Raw genomic sequence first — 16745 nt, forward strand, 5'->3', positions numbered from 1 at the left:
CTAATGAGCTCTACGGTGTAGAGATGTCCGAGTCATGGCCAGCGTGGCACAAAATCTTTACATCTCACCATTGCTGTTTACTTCCTGCATTTAGATCCCTTTCTTCCTCTCTCCTCCTCTATCTCCTCCTCTAGCTCTCATCCTTGTCCTCTGTCTCAAGGCGATATTTTTCTGGCCTCCGGCCCGAGGAGCCATTACGATATTTTCAGCATTTTCTCGACATCCCACGCCATTCCACTCCTTTTATTCTTGTTCCACTGCGGTATTTACAGAATATCTCACATCCGGGCACACAGACAATGGACAAGGAACACAGTGTGTTAGTGGACATCCGTTTAAAATCTGCTTTTTGATCAGGTTTTAGATTCAGGGATCTGTTTGGTGAATAGTGTGTGGGAGCAGCTGCTGACAGAGGAGAAACTCCCCAGTGTGTCTCCGGCCATGATGCTGCAAAGAGATGGAGACTTTCCTTAATGCAAAGAAACACAAACAGACAAGACGCCATTATTTATATATGGATATTTTTTTTTATCTTTTCCCCCAATAAATAGACTTGATAACAAGTTTGAGTAACAAAAGATTGAAGTTCTTAGTGTTGTTTTCATTCATATGCTATTGCTGCAGATATTCATGCTCCCCAGTGGATGGATCCTCATGACTTTTAGAAGCTCCTAAATTTTCCTTTTTTTGACATTAGGCACATGTTTGTGTTTTGTAATAAAGTGAATTAAAGTAAGAGGAGGAGTTTGATTTGTGATCCAAACCAAAAATATCATGGACAGAATTTTCATTATGGTGAATAAAGTTAAAAACTCTTAGGCTGTTTTAAAATACCACTTACGAACAGCAGGGGGCAGACACCGGAGGCTTGTTCGTTATGCCAGCCAGGTCACATGAGAGGAGATCTACCTCGTCTGCCCCGGAACCTGGTGAGTGTAGACATTCAGGACAACACACTCGTCTTATGTCAGTTTAATCCTCCTTAATGTGCAGATTTGACTTTTTGTCAACACTAAAACTGACTTCATTCAGTGTTTCATTATTTATTTAACGCCATTTTTCTGTTTGGAAACAAATGCACCTACAATGCACCACATTCATTACATGCCATTAAAGCTCCACAGAATGATCTCTGGGATATTTTGTGATGTCGCTGTAAAAACAGGATTCTTCTCATGCTTTTTTATTCTACTTCTGTTCATGCGTTTGATGCTCTGTAATTAATCCTAAATCTTTAAGTTTCATTTAGATTTCCCAGTGACCATTCAGACACCTGGGATCACTTGAATAATAGATATATTAACTGAGCACTTCTAGCCACAAGAACATGACTCAAAACAATAAAATGAAAATCTCAACTGCTGTTGCTAGATTGCTAATAATAGTTTTGTGAAGATTGTTATCATTTGGCTTGATTTTGTCTAATTTGGGCTTTTCCCCCGAGGCCCAGTGATGCAGTGAAATGCATCAGGTCCTCCTCTCCTCTAATTAGTTTGAGATCGGAAAGGAACAAGTTCACTTTGGTCAGCTCGACAAGAGATAACCAATGACAGTCAAAACCAACTCTCACTTTAGTTTAGGTTGAAACAGTTTTTTCTTGCCAGATTATTATTATGATTCACTAACTTTTAATGTTTATTCGAACAGTTTCCAAAATATATATATATACTAAAGGTCAACTTTAAATATAGGCTGCTGTATATCGACTCAATAGAAGACACTACTCTTGGAATTCAAAATAAAGATTTGACTACTTCTATGACAATGGGGCTCTTGTGAGTGTTTTCACCATAGGTTTGTCTGCCGATCATTATCTTCTTTTCTTGTGTGAAATCCCAAAAAACCTCAAGTCAAATCCCCCTGGACGACCTCAAACCACAGTCAGCTCGTTTTTAAGAGAGTCACCAGAAGCTGCAGGAAATAGACCCTCCTGAAAACCCTGTACACTAAACATTTCACCTGTTTGTGTCAGTGCAACTGTTGAGTGTGAGGTTTATAGTGTGGGACAGTTGAGGTGACTCACTGACAGCTGCGCACAGACCGACTCGAGAGAAACAAAAAACAATCAGCTGGTTAAACCGGAGCAGCTGTGGGAGAAGCTCATGGAGACAATGCAGAGAGTCGGGTATTCTGCTGTTTGAGCTATTATCTAAGACAAGACACATCAGATCAGATCAGATGATATTGCTGGATCATAATCCTGCAATCTTCCTGATTATGTCTGTCTAAACCTCGCTCTGTCACAGCTCATCCCTTTCTCCCCCTCTGCCTTCACAGAAAAGGCCCTTAATAAAGTTTCCCGGGTCACTGTGCACATTTCGGGCCCTTTTGTCTCCCACATTCATTCCAGATCGCTGCCACCAGAAGTCAGATATCAGGCCTTTCAAGCTCCAGAGTCCTGCAGTACAAAACACAACCCTTCTATTCAGTTGCTGTTTTAACGTCCAGGTTTGTTCCTCAGTGCTTCTCCCCCACGAGCACCTGCAGCGCCGTGCGGCCTCGGAAGGAGCTTCGCGGTTTGGAAGCGTGTGAACTCCGCAGATAAAACAGTCTGCTCTCTCCCTCCTCTTTATTCAATAGCCTCCAAGTATCTTGACAACCTTGCCTGGTATTTTGGCAGCAGTCCCTTGAGTGTTGATGTCAGCTGAGAGAAGGGGAGGGAGGGATGGAGGGTGGGGGAGGCTGAAAGAGAGAGAGGGGAGGGGGAGGAGGAGTGAGCGGGCTATTCAAGGCACTTGTCCTCTGTCTCCCTGGGAGCAGAGAGGAGGGGGGGAGGCGCACATGCACTGGGAGAATCACACTCACACACAGACGAGCAGCAGCCACATTTTCACAGCCTGCTCTCCAGACTGACAGCAGCAACCGGAGCGGAGAGCCAGCACGGCCGAGCGAGGGAGGACTGGAAACGAGGGAGAGGGAAGGAGGGAAAGGACACTCACACAGGATTTGCCCCCTTATTTCCCCTTTGTGCTTCCTCTTGAGCTGAACTTTGCTCTGCTGAAGGACCTGCACCCAGCTATGGCAGCACCGGTGGGACGTGGGAACACCGTCTCCCTCTCATCTTGCCCCTCACATGGCTGGACTGCCCTCCTCTGGCTGCTGCTGACCCTCACGAGCCAAGTGCGGGGCTTCAACCTGGATACTACCCACACTCTGCACAAGTTGGGAGACCACGGCACCTTCTTTGGTTTCTCTCTAGCCCTCCACCAGCAGCTTACCCCTAAGCCTCAGAGCTGGTGAGTGATGATGAGGCTTTGAGTGTGTGTCCATGTGTGATTTTCTGACTTTTTGTGGCTACACACTCACTTTAAACCTGTGATATCGTGTATCGTCACCTGCTCCTTCACCAACAATACAAAATGATCCCACACACGTGCATTTTTCTTGTAGAATGAGGTTTTGTTTGAGCTGTGTGGCCACTACAGTCAGCATTTCTGTGCTGCACCAATCCTGGGATCTGCTCAGTCCCTGCCACAGTCGTAACTCTGAGCGGGATGCAGGAGTTTTAGCATGTTTATGTGAGCCACGTCCAGAGAGAGAGAGAGAGAGCAGCCTGAGCTCTGAGTTAATAGATGATGATTTACAGTAAGTGGATGAGAGGAGCGCTGCTGAATCAGCCGGGGAGGCAGTGATTTCGGTAAAAGGGAGAAAAAGGTGTGTGATCGTCCCAGGGCAGCTCAGGTGAAGATGCTGAAGATCCCCAGATGGGACAAAGAGAGGAGACTCTAAAGTGTCCCACTGTGTGTTTGTGTGTGTGTGTGTGTGTGTTGGCTGACTGGTGCATGTTTGTTTGCTTGTCCATGTGACCGTCCCCTGTTCTTTGATCTGCTATTCGCCAACAGCTATTTTCATGTGTTTTTCAGTGGGACTAGAACAAGTCCTCCAGAAATTAGGAATAAGTCATAACAATAAGTTAGCTTGTAAATGTTTGGAAGTGTTTACTGCGAGGCTGAAAACAAGAGGTCAACCTTATTTTACCTCAAATATTTAGATATTTCAGACTAAGTTCTATGGAGAATTATTTTGTAATTCAAAATGCTTTCTCTCAAAAACACGTAGGTCTATGCTGCTTTTTTTTAATTCAACTTAACTTGGTTATCATGCACATCCCTATAAACCCCAAAAATTCAATATTATTAACCTTCAGAAGAGAAGAAAATAAGAATCACATGTGAGGCATCAAATCCATTTGCATAGATACAGATTGTAAATACATATATGTACATAATTCTCACCAGTGATGGAAGAAATTGTCTGTTCCTTTAGCACTAAAATATAAAACATTCCATTAGAGTAACAAACAGACATAATGGCCCAAGTGAGTATTTAACTGTAGATTATCACTTAAATTGATTATCACTTATTATAGATAATTATGATATTAAATTTGATAAAACATTATATTATTGTGTAAAATCTGTAACTGCACACTAACTAGTAATAGTAGTTGTAATATAAGTGTTTGAAGTACAATGTTTCCCTTTGAAATGTGGTACTGAATAAATATAAAGTTACTTAAAATTGCCCAAAATGCACAGAGGTATTTCCACCTGTGAGTAAAACAAAAGCAACACTGGTGTGTGGTATAACTCAAAGCAGAAGGGGACTTAGTTTACTACAGGTCCCTGTTTTAGAGCTCCACATTTAACAGTCGGCTCCTCAGTTTAACCGCGGCTGCAGTCACCCTGTCGCCTGGTAAGACCGGAGGAATGACATCAGCAGTCACACAGTCGGTCAGTGAGAGTCGTGTCACCGCTCTGAAACCTGCTGCTCATCGTCCAGCAGCATTCCTGGAACTTATTTAAAAAACTGACCAGGAGCTGTTTGTGTTGTATCACTCTCTGCTGCAGCCTCTTCCAAAGTGCAGCAGAGAAAGAGCCCACGCTGCATCAGAGGAGCTGAGAGTGCCAGGAGATGGTGCATAAATGAGTCTAACCCGATGTGCTGATGTGATGCACCTACTGGAAGAGAGTGGTGTGAATAATTCTGCTTCCAGTACGCGGTGACATCACACCTCCTGGACATGTACATGATTTGCTGTAGAAATACTGAGGTCATGGGTCATTGTCCCCCCCTACCCAGAAAACATTTGACACCAAAATGATGACATCGCCTGATTTTTTTAAAACTTTTTTCATTCCTAACTTTTTATTCATTTGATTAACTTTAAATATTCCCCTTTCCCAACTTGAAAGCTTCTGCTCTGAAAAAAATATGAATCTCAATCTCAACTACCCATGATCAAGGAAAACCCCTTTTCCCTTTTCAGGTTAGGGATTCAGTTAATTTCATTCAGAAATAGTCTGATTTGCTTTAAATGTAAAAGTAGAATGTGCTCTCAGTCGAAAGAGGAACACACGATAAGCTCTAACTTACTTTATGTTCATCTAGGAGCAACAGTTAGGAGTTTTAAACACATACCAATAGATCACTACCTTATAAGTTGAAGTGGAAACCTTATAAGTTGAAGTTGAAACCTTATAAGTTGAAGTGGAAAATTAGCCTATGCTTTTACTTACATGTCCAGTATCATAATAAATACATCACTCTGGCTGCTCGGTGAGTTTCAGTCCAATATTTAGTCTATTTTAGCTCAATTTTTGGTCTCCACCGGCCACTGAGGGATATTTCTGAATCTTAAGATTCTACATGCTCCATAATGTTCACCTGCTATAGTTGCTACTCATGTTTGGTGCTGAGAAATAATGAACAGTTGATTTTTAGTGCTAGTTCACTGAAAACTGCTTCATGATGCATTTGAAAACATCATGAAAGTCCAAAGAATAGTAGGTTGACAGTTAGCTGAAAATCATTTTCTAGATTCCTCACCATAAACAAGCCCCTTTCACATCGTCATAATACTTTTCATATTTTAATTTTATACAAAAACATATCGAACTAACAAACTACTGCAAGTTGAAGTTGTCGATGACTCTATAGACAAATATGGTATTTTTCATTATTCATTCATTTTGGGCTTAAATGAACTCAAACATGAATATAGTTTAGATTATAAAACAACCACTAATATAGAATCTCAATTTTGCAGGCAAATATAGATGGACAATTTGGTGTGCAGAATATTTTGGGAGTTTCTGTTGTTACATTTTCAGATAATGTATTATTCAGGTAATGCAACAGAGCAATTATGTTTCCTGTCTGAATAATACATTTTCCATTAAGCATTATGATAGTACCCTATCTGTGCTATTGCAGCTCAGATCAGAGTTTAGTTTCCAAGGTGGTCCCATCATCTCTGCTCACATCTCCTCTGATATACGGTCATGAGACAGTTTGCCTGAAACCTGCTGTAATCAGACGCTGTGGACTCATCCTCTCTTTGTATCTTGGAGGCTTGTGTTACTGTCGCCGGTGGCCACACTGTGTCGCGCTTATTGTGTCACGCCACCGGATTCGAAGGTGAAAATGATCTATGTGCTTTGATGTGCTGTCCTGTGCTGACTCACGATTGTATCACGCAGCCTTGTATTGTTAAAGTGCTCGTACGGATCCCCTTAGTCACACGGTCGCTCTTGTAGAGTTACACACTCTTTGGGTTTGAGGCTGATTATGACAGTGGAGTGGAGCCTCTTAAAGGGGAAGAAAAAAGTCATAATAATACCAGAACGCTTTCTGTTATTTTAGAGTCAGAATATTAGGGAAATCATGCTGGTTATTTCAAAATAATTTTTCTTCAAATATGGCTTTTTTCCCCCTCACTAAATCACAACTTAATTCTCATGAGACCACAAATTCTTCTTCTTACATTACAACTTTACTTTATTCTTGTAATCTCCCTTTCTTTCCTTCATTATGACCCCTATACTCCGTCATACTATAGCCTCAGAGAAGTTAGGCTTTTTCCTTCAAAGCGAAGCTACACAGCATCCGGAAACGGAAAGAGTCAACTAAATGAACAGATATGGCGGGTCTATGGAATGAGCGTCTTTGTTCAGCTTTACAGTATCTGCTCAGTACAGGATAGTAGTTGTTTCCATTCCCTCCACTTTCTTTTCAATATGGTACCAAAGACCAAGGCAAAGGTCAACCCTCATGACACAGTGATCTCACGATGATTGACGTCCAGTAAGGAGATCCCCGCTCAGCGACATGTCAGGAGGAAGTCAGGGTATGCCACACACAGAGCCTTGATCTGGCATCTCAGACTCCTGCAAACGTTCTGTTTTCTCCATCTCCGTTGTGGTCGTCCTGCAGCTGAGGCCCCAAGCTGAACTTAGGGGGCTTCTTGTGCTACTGCTGATGCCAGACAGAGGCTGGGATGAGAGGGTATTTGAGTCTGAGTTATGTGGGGGTCTGCTATTTGTATTGCTGTGATACGTGCTTCCACGAATAGTTTCATTGCCTGGTGAAGACAGGAAGCCCCCATGACCTTAATCCCTCATCGGCCAGTGTTCCTTAACACAGCTTCTGCTTTTTTTTTCCTGTTCTGTCATAAATCAGCCAGATAACGTATAACAGGAAAATACCGGTTTATATACGAGCACCAATGAAAAAGGAGAATAAGTTGTGGATAATGGATAAACGCTGTATATGTTCATGTTGTGCTTACAATTTCACCTCAAAGCAGATTTTCTAACCTGTGTTGTGCATTCGAACCAGACTCTGGTTTGTTTTCCTGCATGTCACTTAGAGTTTGTGCAATCCTAATAGAGTGTGGATGAAATCAAGCAGCTGCAATGAGACCCTTTACAGTTAGTGGTTAGTCACAAACAAATGCTGGAGCAGTTTATTTGTGGCGGTAACGTGACCCAAACTCGATTTCACCAAGGTAAAAAGCATATTCCGCAGGTTTGAGCCAAAGGGCTCCTGTAGCCAGATGGATGTTGTGTACTGGGTTCAGGAAAATCTAATAAAAAAATATAAATTGGTTGAGAATGATTTGTTGTCTGACCTGGACCATCTAGGAAGTATCTTCCTCCTGCATCGTGGGCAGTAGCAGGACTGGTCTTAAGAGCAGCCTAAAGCAGTTTTCAGACATGACCTACCTGTGGGTAAAATCCACAAGTGGAGTCTACCCAGAGTTTGCCTTTCACACATGCACAACAGCATCAAATCCTCCACGTTGTCCAGGTGAGAGGTGGAGCAGGCAGGTGCAGCAGGCAGAGGCAGGAAGTGACGTATTCACTCTGCTGCATAGATCACGTGATTTTCTTGAAAACACACAGACACCGGTGTCAGCTCTTAACTCCACAAACACTCTTGACATCTTTGTCCTGAATTAGCAAACATGATAGATCATTAGCTTTGATGGTATTTGGTAATAAACCCATAATATTGGACAAATAACGGTATGTCATAAAGATATCAACAAAGTTCGCAACATCAAAATTTTATTGTATCTCAAATAGTTTTCAAGACATTATACAAAAAAACTTCCAACTAGATGAAAGTATAGTCAGATTCAGCCTCTGGGCATCATCGCTGTGTGAGGAAATTCAAGGTAATTCATTTAATATTTGTTGAAATATTTTAGTCAGGACTAGTGGTCCCTAGAAGCACCCTACTCTTCTGCCTGAAAACACAGATACTCACTATAAGCAGATAGTACTGCAAGCTTTAATGTCCTAAGTCAACATACCACAGCCCCATGGCAGCAAGATAAAGCATGAAGCAGATATAAATGTGTAGGTCAATGCAGCTGCCATGTAAATCATACTGTATCCAGCATTATCTTACTGGCTGGAAAACCTCCAGCTTTTCCATTTTCATGTCTTTCTTTAAATTGATCTTGTGATTTAATGTAAAGGTTCTGTATGAGAGTGCATCGACAAAGGTGGGGGATGGCAGGTCTGCTGTGATGGAGGACACAAATCATCTGTTGTTGTTTCTTTTCGCCTTGAGAGAAACCTAATGGGTTGGTTCTTGTCTCTTTCCCTTAATATTTTTGTCTGAGGCAAATTCAGACATTTAAAAAAAATATTTTGTCTTTTTTGGTTCCCGCATCTTACGTGTCATTGACGGTATTGTCAGACTGGGATTTATCAGTGCGGCAGTAGACATAGAACTGGCTGTGTTGCTGTCAAAGAGAAGGTAGAAAGTCTCAGGTTTGCAACAAGGTTCATGTTTACTCTGGACCTGGTTTTCTTTTCTGGGCCAGAATCGTCTCACTGGTAGCAGGGCCGCAGGTAGCTGAGCCCAGACATCGAGTCTGCAGTTCGGTCTCACTGGCTGAGAAAGAATCAAGCATGGGGTTTCTGAAGCTGAACAAATCCTCTTATTGAACTAGAGGCTTGATGAACACGGCTTTGAACAAAAGAGTGGTGCATGGAAGTCATTTTTAGGACGACCTCTGTAAGGTTACAGAGATTGAAGGGGAAGTGAAATGCAAAAGATAAGAAACACAGCAGTGCTCCCAGTGACACTTATAGATAACATGTTTTTGTATTGAAGCAAAAGTTTCCACTTTCTTGGAGATGGATGAAAGGACAAACATTTTACATATGCACACATGTATAATTGTGTTTAAATGGCACAGCATAACTGCGTCTCACAGTCATATCACAAAGAAGAATTTCTCCTGATTTGCATTAAAATAGTGAGATACAAGCTGCTTTATAAGCCCCCGGCTTAACAGTTGAGAATGAACCTTCCCCTTTTCTCCTCCCTAATTCAATTCATGACTCTCTCTCTCTCTCTCTCTCTCTCTCTCTCGCTCTCTCTCTCTCTCTCCCTCTCTCTCTCTTTCTCTCCCTCTCCCTTTTCAGCTTGTCCCACAGTAACTCTTGTTACTAAATGTCTCAGGCCATTCATGTGAAAGCCTCGTAAATGTAGGAACTCACCCTGTCGCAGCGCTTGAGAAATCAGAAAGAGCAAAGGGTATATAGCATGGGCTTTACAGTCTAGTATATGCACACGCACACACACACACACACACACACACACACACACACACACACACACACACACACACACACACACACACACACACACACACACACACACACACACACACACACACATAGACATACGCACGGTTAATGCTCTTTACTGCCTCCCACTTACTCTCTGTCTATTTAGCATTCTGCCATTCCTCCACTGCCTCGGTTTGGACAAAAGCTCGATGGGGAGCAGCGCTGCCTGGCCCCGAGCTTTCAGGGATATTACTCTGCGGACCACGTGTTCCCCGGAGTGAAAGGGACAATCTGCAGAGTCAGGGGGAAACATGCAACTCAGACCTGATGGAGATGCAGAGACAAAGTTTGGCAGCGGATAGGAGAAGCTGTGAGATGCTGCATCTTCACTTCAGGGGATGAACACAAGGGGTCATCTGAGAATGTCACGATGTCTGCGGGCGTCTCGCTGCATTATCGGAGCAGCTAATCGTTATGTTTGGTGTGAATTGCTCGTGCTAGTGCCGCTTGCTTTCCCTGTTGCTTGATAAAGTAGCTGTTAATGCATTACCTTGACATGACTATGAATATCATATGATGTGTGTGTGGGGGAGGGGGAGAGGGTCGGATGGGAACGGGAGCTGCCGGGATGAATAAATCATGGCAGGCCGTCCCTTTGATTAAAGATCTGTGTGTGTGTGTGTGTAAGAGATGGAGAATGTGTGCCCTCGAGTGTGTGTAAGTGTGCCCATGTGTGTGTGTGTGTGTGTGTTTGTATGCATTTGAAGGAAATCGGGCTGATAAAGATGCAGGATAATCAATCAGCTGGTGGCAGCTTCAGTGGGAACTGATACTGAACTGACATTGGTGTTAAAAGCAAAAAAATAAACAGGAAATTGCGAAAGATGGTGGAGGCTTTTTGTTTATATTTATCAAAAAAAGATTGGTTGCTCGATTTGGTAGGATAACCTAAAATGGTCAAGATTCAAAAGCGGTTGCATCCTTTAAAGATTCCTTTTTTGGCATTGTACTGTTATTGGACAGAAGAGGACAGGAAACATGGGCAGGGATAATCCTTTGTGTTGTGCAAGAGCCCCTTTTCTAATTTCCTCCATCAGTTGTGGGCTGAATTATCTCAGCTGAATCTGAGATAAAACTGAATCAGGTTTTAAGTGAATTGTGGACATGGTGTCAAATCTGTCATAGAACTCAAAGTTGAATCAAAACCTTCAGTTAGTGTCCGGGTCGTTTTGGAACAGACAGAAATACACCATGTTTCGGTAAATACATTATCTAAGTAGCTTTTTCATCTCATTGAAGTCAATACAAGTAGACAGGAAGTAGACCCAGGAGAATTACCATAGCTACAGGGAACATGACTGTCAACCTACAAATAATGATCCTAATCTTGGTCAGGGCTGAGCTGCAGGGTTTTTATTAAGCCACATCCGTTTCAATATGACTTGAATGTTAAATCGGAAATTAGCAGATGTTCACATCAGGGTTTATTTGGGTTTGGTGAGAAATGATTCGCTGTCTCTGCTCTTTGTTCTCTCTCACTTACTGAGATGTGGAAACCTGAAAAGATGGATGGATGATGCACATGACCTTAGCTGAACCATGCGGTAATTGCCTATTTTTTGAAGAAAGACATCAAGAACAGGACAGACAGAGCAACCGAAGGAGTAATACGAGAACTGAGTAAGTATCTATTCGCTCAAATCAATAGATGGATGAGTGGATAAGGGGGAAGGAGAAAAGGAGGAGATTAAAAGGAAACAGGGGAGGGACGGTGTCAGGGCTGTGTCATCTTCACTTTGGACCTGAGGGCCAATCATTACCTCAGCTCTGCCTGGAAACCGCCCTTCTTGTATTGATCAGTCGTGGGGCAGGTGGTGAGCTCAGGGTATTTTAAAGATGCATGTGAAGTGAGGATGGAGTCTCCTTCCTCCTCTTAATACACAGGAAAACATGGAGTTTGTTCTTTCAACCTTCCTGAAGTACACTTTTGCTGGTGGTCTGATGTTGAAAGGGGCTTATCGCTAAATGTTTCAGTTTCATAAAGACCTAAGTGCCCTCTGCGATGCCCGTTGAACGAATCGTTTAAGCAGGAAGTTGAGTCACAGCCGTGGGCAGTGAACCTCAAAGTCCCAAAGGGGTTTTTGCAGGGACTGGCAGCTGTTTCTGTCTCTCTCTCTCTCTCTCTCCCTCTCTGCACATTATTTGTACATTACCAAGCCTGTTTCTCGTCTCCTCTGAAGGGGGAGAGAGTTGAGATGTTACGAACGAGATGATTCAGAGCTCGGTCACCTCATTCTCAGCTGCTGTTTTCTCCTCAGCACGACTGAAAGCAGGAGCTGGGGTCAGGTGTGAGAGCAGGGATTCTCTGGAACGGGCTCTTTAGCTCGGTTTTATGGGAGCGATTGTCACAGTGGATGTTGTTGGACAGGCTGCAGTCAGCGTGTCAATCCATAGCTTACACAGTTGCTGCACAGCCTCCTTTTGTCTGGTGTGTATCCGCACATGGGCATAGTTGTGTGTGTCCATATAAATTCTGGTAATTTGCACACTCTGGTAATGTATGCATGCTTGCACATGTTGCGTGTGAGAGTGTGTAAGTGAGTGTGTGAGTCTGTGTGAGTCTGTGTGAGTGTGTGTGTGTGTGTGTGTGTGTGTGTGTGTGTGTGTGTGTTTGTGTGTGTTTGTGTGTGCAGGTCAGAGGTCACGATCTTGCCTCAGGGCAACAACAGAAGTCCTAAAGAGCCCCTGGCCCCCATGCTGATCCTGTAGAGCCACTGTGTAAAGAGCCGCAGCCTCACACTGCTCTGAGATGGACAGATGCTAAAGGGTGTGAGCAGGCGGATTAGAAGGCATCGACTGAGATGGTTTGGAAACGAAATATTGGAAATATTCTGGGTGTGACTGGTTCATCGTTTCACAAACTTTTTAATGGTTAAATACCCACGCCCGAAAAATTCCAAGGATGGGTTTGCTTTTGAAAAAGTTTGTATCTGGTGTTTAAGTTGCTCTTGAAAAGGATCTTCTGCATAAACTGAGAGTGAAAAAACAAGTTTGAGTCCTTTACACAGCGCCTGGATGTGTTTTCCACTTTTTACTTTCTTTTAGATTTTCCAAAACATGCTCGAAATATCGTAAGCTGCTCCCAGGCACGTATTGAAATCCGGACTATTTTCTGGAGGGGCTGTTTGGCATATGACGATGCCAGCGGGTTCTCACCACAACAGCCAGAGACAAACCAGTTCCTTTCTTAGCATATTTCTAGTTTAAGATAAGCTCACAAACACTTAACATAAGCTTGCCAGCTATTTAAGCCTGCTCCTAGCTTTGCAGCTCAGCTCTCAGGAAGTCTCTCCTCCTTTTGAATCCAGGGAGAGTTGATTGGCCAACTAGTCTTATTTGTGCCAATCTCCTCTCCGAGCCACCTCTAAATATTTTAGTCAGTTGCTTCAGACAGTTTCCTGAACGTTTCCTGCCCCAAAGATAAATGTCCTGAAAAATGTCTGCGTGAGCCCATGGGAGAATACAGCAGGGAAACGTCTGGAAAATCTAAAGTGAGTGAGTAATAATGTTTTTGACACGTGACAAATGCAAAACTGTAAAAAACTACACAAATGTAGCCATTATGCCAGGATGATAAAGGTTCAATGTGCTGTAAACAAATAAAAAACATAATTTCCAATTTAATATGTGAAAGGCAAACACTTGAAAATGTCTGGAAAATTGTTTCTGGAAGATGGAAAAGGGGCTCACTGGATATCCTTTTGCAGATGCTTGCGTGTTTAGTTTGACTGTGTACGTAAGTTGGTTTTCAGGCTCATGTTAGTGAACTTCTGAGCGGGAATGAAGTGATGTTCTAGCAGCACAAGAGTTGGGGAGTTGTGTCATCACTCGAGGAGCATGTGATCCTACAATGTAAATCATAAAAACAGCCCAAATGGTTTTTAACAAGCTGCAAGTGAAAGTGTATGGGGACGCCAGACTGAAGATTACTGGACCTAATCATGTTATAAGGTTGTCAGTCATTCATTAAAATGAGATGAGCCTGCGCACACATTTTATTTCCCGTCTACTTCTGCGATATTTACAGAGTTATCTTGGTCTGAATTGTGTGATGTTCTTCTTAAATTCTACCACATTGTTCTACAGTCTTTCTGTCACCTTTGCTGAAGCTGTCTATGCTGGGATGTGACTCCTATAAGAGTGGGGGGGGGGGGGGGGGTGAAGGAAGATGGAATTGAGTGTGTGTGTGTGTGTGTGGAGGGGTTTGGCCGAGGGGGAGGGGCAGACAGGATTGTGGAAAGAGTGTGTAGGGGTCACTGCACACCCCTGAATGAAAAAACACATGAGAGTGAGTGCAGTGTAAGAGGCCGCTGTGTGTTGTGTTGTGTTTGAATGAGGATGATGACCGAGGATGTGGTTATAAAACACCATCAAACATGGTTTTGACGGAGTACACTGCTATTGCTTCAGTGATGGCATTCATTCATCCATCCATTGTCAGCTGACATTGTGTGAGAGGTGAGGTAAACCCTGGCCAGGTCACCAGTCTATTACAGGACTGACAAATAAAGACAAACCACCATTCACACTCACATTCACACCTACACGCAATTTGGATTCCCGAATAAATCTAACCTGCATGTTCTGACTGTGGGAAGAAAATAGAGACAAACACAAAGGCACATGTCCTCCTGTCACTTGTGTGGGTCCAGAAAAGAGAGTATGTGAGATTGCTTTATTTGCTTGCTTTCGTATATCCTGAATAACGTCCATAATTGAAAAACTATATTCCATTGTTCCAAGTGGCTACGTTTTCCACTGGCAATATAATCAAGTTAAACATTGAATGTGTCCAGTAAAGGGATTTCAAACCAAATATCTGGAATATTCACATGTATTAGCATTGGCATTCCAACAGGCTAAACATAGTGAATGCTGAAAGCACAACTGTACAACCAGAATTGCTGCAGACTTTTAATCAGTTCATCAGATTTGTAAGGCCCCAGGTGCCTTATCTACACACACATACAGTACATGCCTGTGGTGTCCGGGTCCATGTGGGTATTTCACTAGTCTCCATCGCCTTCTCACTCAACGCCCTGATATCCTTATATCTCCTCCAGGCCCAGTGTGCAGCGGCAGCAACAACATACCTGTAACCACTCAAATTACACAGACACAGACACCCCCCCCACACACACACACACACACACAAACACACAGACACACACACACACACAGACATATACACATACAAACACACAGACACACAAGCACTTGTGTAAGTCCATGTTAAATGTGGGTTTGCTGAAAGATGAGCTTGGCAGTGGAAATCGTGATCATACTGTCTGACTCAGTCGTGAACAATGAAGTGAACTCAGCAGTGGGTAAAGGGCAAATATATGAAAGCGTTACTCAGCCATGACTTTCAATCATGCCTCCTGAAGGTTCTAGACGACATCCTTTATCTGATCACTCATTCTTGTTGTTGTGAGCGTGTCTGACTTGGACAATCTCCTGCTGCGTTCTTCATATGTGAGAAGCAAGGTTTGGAGAAATAGATGGTCAAACCGATTGTCTGGACAAGTGGGTTTATTTCCTTTAGTGTGACATCTCAGGAATGTCTTTACAAATGGCTTCTGACTGGCACACCCTTTCACTTCCACACACTTGTACTCAAGAACGACAGATTTTGGGGTTGAGGTTCAAAGGTCACCGTGACCTCATGTCTGTCCCATTTTTGTGAACACGATATATCAGGAACAGTTGGAGCTACATTTTGTTGCACGTTGGCCTGAACCAAGCATCTTCAAAACGTGTTTCTTCTTTCTACAAAAGGATGCTTTTCGTTCTATTGTAAACAGACTTAAATATTTTCAATGCAGGCACGCAAAACTACAGCATGTACAGCAAGTAAGGCTTTATAGGGCTTGGACCAAAAAGACTTAATGACATTGGCACACATCTGTCTTTCCCTATGTTAAGTCCCTCACCTGATATGCCCTGGTGAGCAGTAATCAACAACCAGCCATGCTCTCTTCTACCATCACTTAAATGTGACGCCAACAAGAATAAATCTTTAGCCAATCTTAGCATTTATCATTTTTTTATTTGACAGTAAGATGTTTTCTCGCTGAAGAATCACCTCCATCTCTTGAAGTCGTACAGATGACCACAGATAACGCTTTGCGGCACGACATGTTATAAACCATTCCACTTTTTAAATCCAAATAGTGGTGGTGTAACAGCATAACAGACCCCCACCCTCACACCCCGACACCTGCCTGTGTATCTACATGTGGGGGGTAAAGAGAGAGGTATCATCGTACAGCTAAACATAAACCAGAGGCCCCCGGAATGCTGAGCTGATCTAATCAGCTTTTTTTAGTGATACGTGCTTCCTCTTAACCAGATCCCTTTTGTTTAATATGTTTACATTGGATCAACACTGTTTTGGATGGATTTTTCACGTGGACCACCGCCGATGTTTAGTGGTCATTATTTCTCATGAGAAGTCTCTGCTTTGGGTCACTGTTGTGGGTTGTCATTCAGTAAGTATAGGGAAATCACTCCTGATGCATGACTGCAGCTCAGCAGAGGCAGGAGAGGCCGGAGTAGAAGAGAGAAGAGCTGTGTGGCAGTCTGGTTGGTATCACAGTTGATTTGTTTATCTGTTAAAGCAAGATTTACTGCTGTTGTTGGATTGTAAATTAGCACAATTATGTAACTGAGTCCATCCTTACTTTCCACCATCAACATGTCAAGGTTCCCATGGTTGCTTCTCTGTGTGATTAGTGGCCCCAATGTTAATGCTCAATGTCCAACAATGGTTGTGGATGGGAGTCACTGTCAAAAGTTGGCAAGAAGAAAAGT

General features: G+C 42.9%; 1 protein-coding gene across 4 annotated transcripts in view; it reads left to right on the forward strand.

Annotated features, from left to right (window-relative positions):
* The first annotated feature begins 2811 nt into the window (after positions 1-2811).
* Positions 2812-16745, forward strand: part of itga7 (integrin, alpha 7) — a 34991-nt gene continuing 21057 nt past the window's right edge. For 2 of the 4 annotated variants that reach the window (XM_062405080.1, XM_062405090.1), the window contains exon 1: positions 2813-3236. In XM_062405080.1, the coding sequence (XP_062261064.1) occupies positions 3019-3236 (218 nt within the window). In that variant the 5' untranslated portion in view covers positions 2813-3018. Of the gene's footprint in view, positions 3237-16745 lie in introns of all 4 variants that reach the window. The other 2 variants (XR_009924148.1, XM_062405098.1) reach the window with 2 other exon arrangements.

Source organism: Platichthys flesus, chromosome 2, assembly GCF_949316205.1.
Source record: "Platichthys flesus chromosome 2, fPlaFle2.1, whole genome shotgun sequence".
Classification (NCBI taxonomy): domain Eukaryota; kingdom Metazoa; phylum Chordata; class Actinopteri; order Pleuronectiformes; family Pleuronectidae; genus Platichthys; species Platichthys flesus.